This window comes from Nicotiana tabacum, chromosome 17, assembly GCF_000715075.1.
Source record: "Nicotiana tabacum cultivar K326 chromosome 17, ASM71507v2, whole genome shotgun sequence".
In the NCBI taxonomy this organism is placed as follows: domain Eukaryota; kingdom Viridiplantae; phylum Streptophyta; class Magnoliopsida; order Solanales; family Solanaceae; genus Nicotiana; species Nicotiana tabacum.
In genome coordinates, this window is record NC_134096.1 from 90,578,789 (window position 1) to 90,581,356 (window position 2,568).

General features: G+C 37.7%; 1 protein-coding gene across 1 annotated transcript; it reads left to right on the forward strand.

Annotated features, from left to right (window-relative positions):
* The first annotated feature begins 855 nt into the window (after positions 1-855).
* Positions 856-1,887, forward strand: LOC142171968 (uncharacterized). Its single transcript, XM_075235701.1, has 3 exons — positions 856-929; positions 1,075-1,211; positions 1,265-1,887. Exons 1-3 carry the CDS (start codon positions 856-858, stop codon positions 1,885-1,887), a joined length of 834 nt encoding a protein of 277 aa, XP_075091802.1.
* The last annotated feature ends 681 nt before the right edge of the window (positions 1,888-2,568 follow it).

The window sequence follows — 2,568 nt, forward strand, 5'->3', positions numbered from 1 at the left end:
AGTGAGCATAAATGATTATATATATTCGGGATGGATTTCCCAGGGCATGGACTTGCCTTACTGATTTATATTGTACTGAATTTACCTGGACATGGATCTTGTCCGTATCATTTACATTTGGATATAAATTACCCCAGAGCTGGATTGGCCTTATACAGTACTAAGTGACTGACTGTCAGTCGATGTGTATTTATATACGGGTTGGAACACCCCTGGGCTGCATTGTCCGTAAAAAGTATAGAGTAACCGAATAATTTGTGACCAGTATTTACATGAGGTCCTACTACTGAGATGTGATATACCTCATGGAGTATTGATCTATTTCACTTGTACTGAGTTTAACTGTTAAACTTGAAAGCATGCCTACATTTTTGTACCATTACTTATACTGGAATGCACCTACACAGCTCGCCATTGCTTTCAGCCAGAGGTTAGTCTTGTTACTTATTGAGTTAGTTGTACTCATACTACACTCTACACCTCGTGTGCAGATCCAGGTGCTCCCGGATACGGCAGCTGCTAGATTTTGAAGTTAATTCTGTTGGAGACTATCAAGGTAGCTGCTTGACATCCGCACAAACTTGATTCCCTTCATGTTTAATGATTGTACTGTTCTATATTTTTAGACAGTGATTTCGTCAGTCAGACTTTGTATTCATATTAGATGCTCATGTACTCAGTGACACGAGATTTTGGGAGTGTTATATTTGTATTTGTAAGATTTCTTTCGCTGAATTTAATTAATTTATTTTCAAATTTAAAAGATATGATGGTTTATTAAGATTGCGGGCTTGCCTAATATTGAGATAGACTCCATCATGACTGGTGAGATTTTGGGTCGTGACATAAATTAGCATGGATTTTATTGATGGTTTACCAAAGGTTAAAGGGTATGAAGTTATCATGGTAGTTGTAGACAGATTGAACAAGTATGCTCACTTCCTTGCCTTAAAACACCCTTATATTGCACAAACAGTGGCCTAGGCTTTCTTAGACAACATTGTGAAATTACATGGTTTCCTTCAACCATAACCAGTGACAGAGATAAAGTATTCTTGAGAAATCGTTTGGCAGGAGATCTTTGCTCTACAAGGAGTATAACTCAATATGTCCTCAGCTTACCACCCATAATCTGATGGTCAAACAGAAGTGGCGAACAGATGTCTTGAAACTTATCTCAGATGCTTTTGTGCAGAAGATCCTACTGCTTGGTTAGCTTGTTTTCCTATGGCTGAATATTGGTACAATACCAATTATTATTCAGCCATCCATACCACTCCATTTGAAGCTTTATATGGCATACCTCCTCCTATTCACCTACCATACATTCTTGGTGAATTAGCTGCAAGTGAAGTGGACAACATTATCACTACTAGGGAATTCAAACTTCAACTTCTCAAGCATTATTTGACCAAAGCCCAGCTAAGGATGAAGAATCAAGCTGACAAACACAGGAGTGATATATCCTTTCAAGTTGAAGATTGGGTGTGTTTGAAGGTGCAACCTTATAAGCAGACAACCATATCTTCTCAGCCATACCACAAGCTAGCTTCTAAGTTCTATAGACCTATTCAAGTGACCAAGAGGATAGGTTCTGTAGCCTACACACTCTTGCTTCCAGCATCTGTCAAAATTCATCCAACGGTCCATGTGTCCTTGTTGAAAAAGTGTCATGTTATTCCCGATCATATTTTTTATCCTCCAGTAGTTGACATTGCTGATCCTCAATGCCCAGAACCAGAGTTGATCTTACAAAGAAGAATGGTGAAAAGGGGAAATAAGGATGTGGCACAAGTGCTTGTTAAATGGCAAGGAATACCAGCTGATGATGCTACATGGGAGTACTACAATGAGCTTAAAATTCGATTTCCTCACTTTGATCCTTGAGGATAAGGATCTCTTTTGGGGGGGATGTATTGTTATACAAATTGTAATTAGTGATACAATTTGTCACGACCCAAAATTTTACCACAGGCGTCGTGATGGAACTTAGTCTCTAAGACTAAGTAAGCTGATTATAAATACAATTCTAGCCATTTTTTTTAGATAATCGAAACTAACAGCGGAAATAATTACAAACAACCTCCCAAGATTGAAAATACTGAGTCATGAAGTCTAACTGAATACATGAAATTATCTCAATAATCGAATACTCAATACTGTTTGAATAATGATTAAAAGTACAATAAAATAAAAAGACTCCAAGGGACTGCGGCGACCAAACAGCTCTACCTTGAATTCTTGCGATCCCACTCTAATTCTGTCCGAGTCCTATATCTCAAATACCTGGCTCTGCACAAAAATATGCAGAAGTGTAGTATGAGTACACCATAGTCGGTACCCAGTAAGTATCAAGACTAACCTCGGTGGAGTAGTGACGAGGTATAGTCAAGACACTCACTAACAACTTGTGCAATATAGTATATAAAAATAATAGAAAAACAAATAGCAGTGATAGCAACAATAATCATCTAGTGATGTAAACAGCAAGGCAACAGGAACTCCATAAATATTGTTCAAACAGGTAATGAACACAAGTACAACCAATAATCAAGTCATTCCAAATAT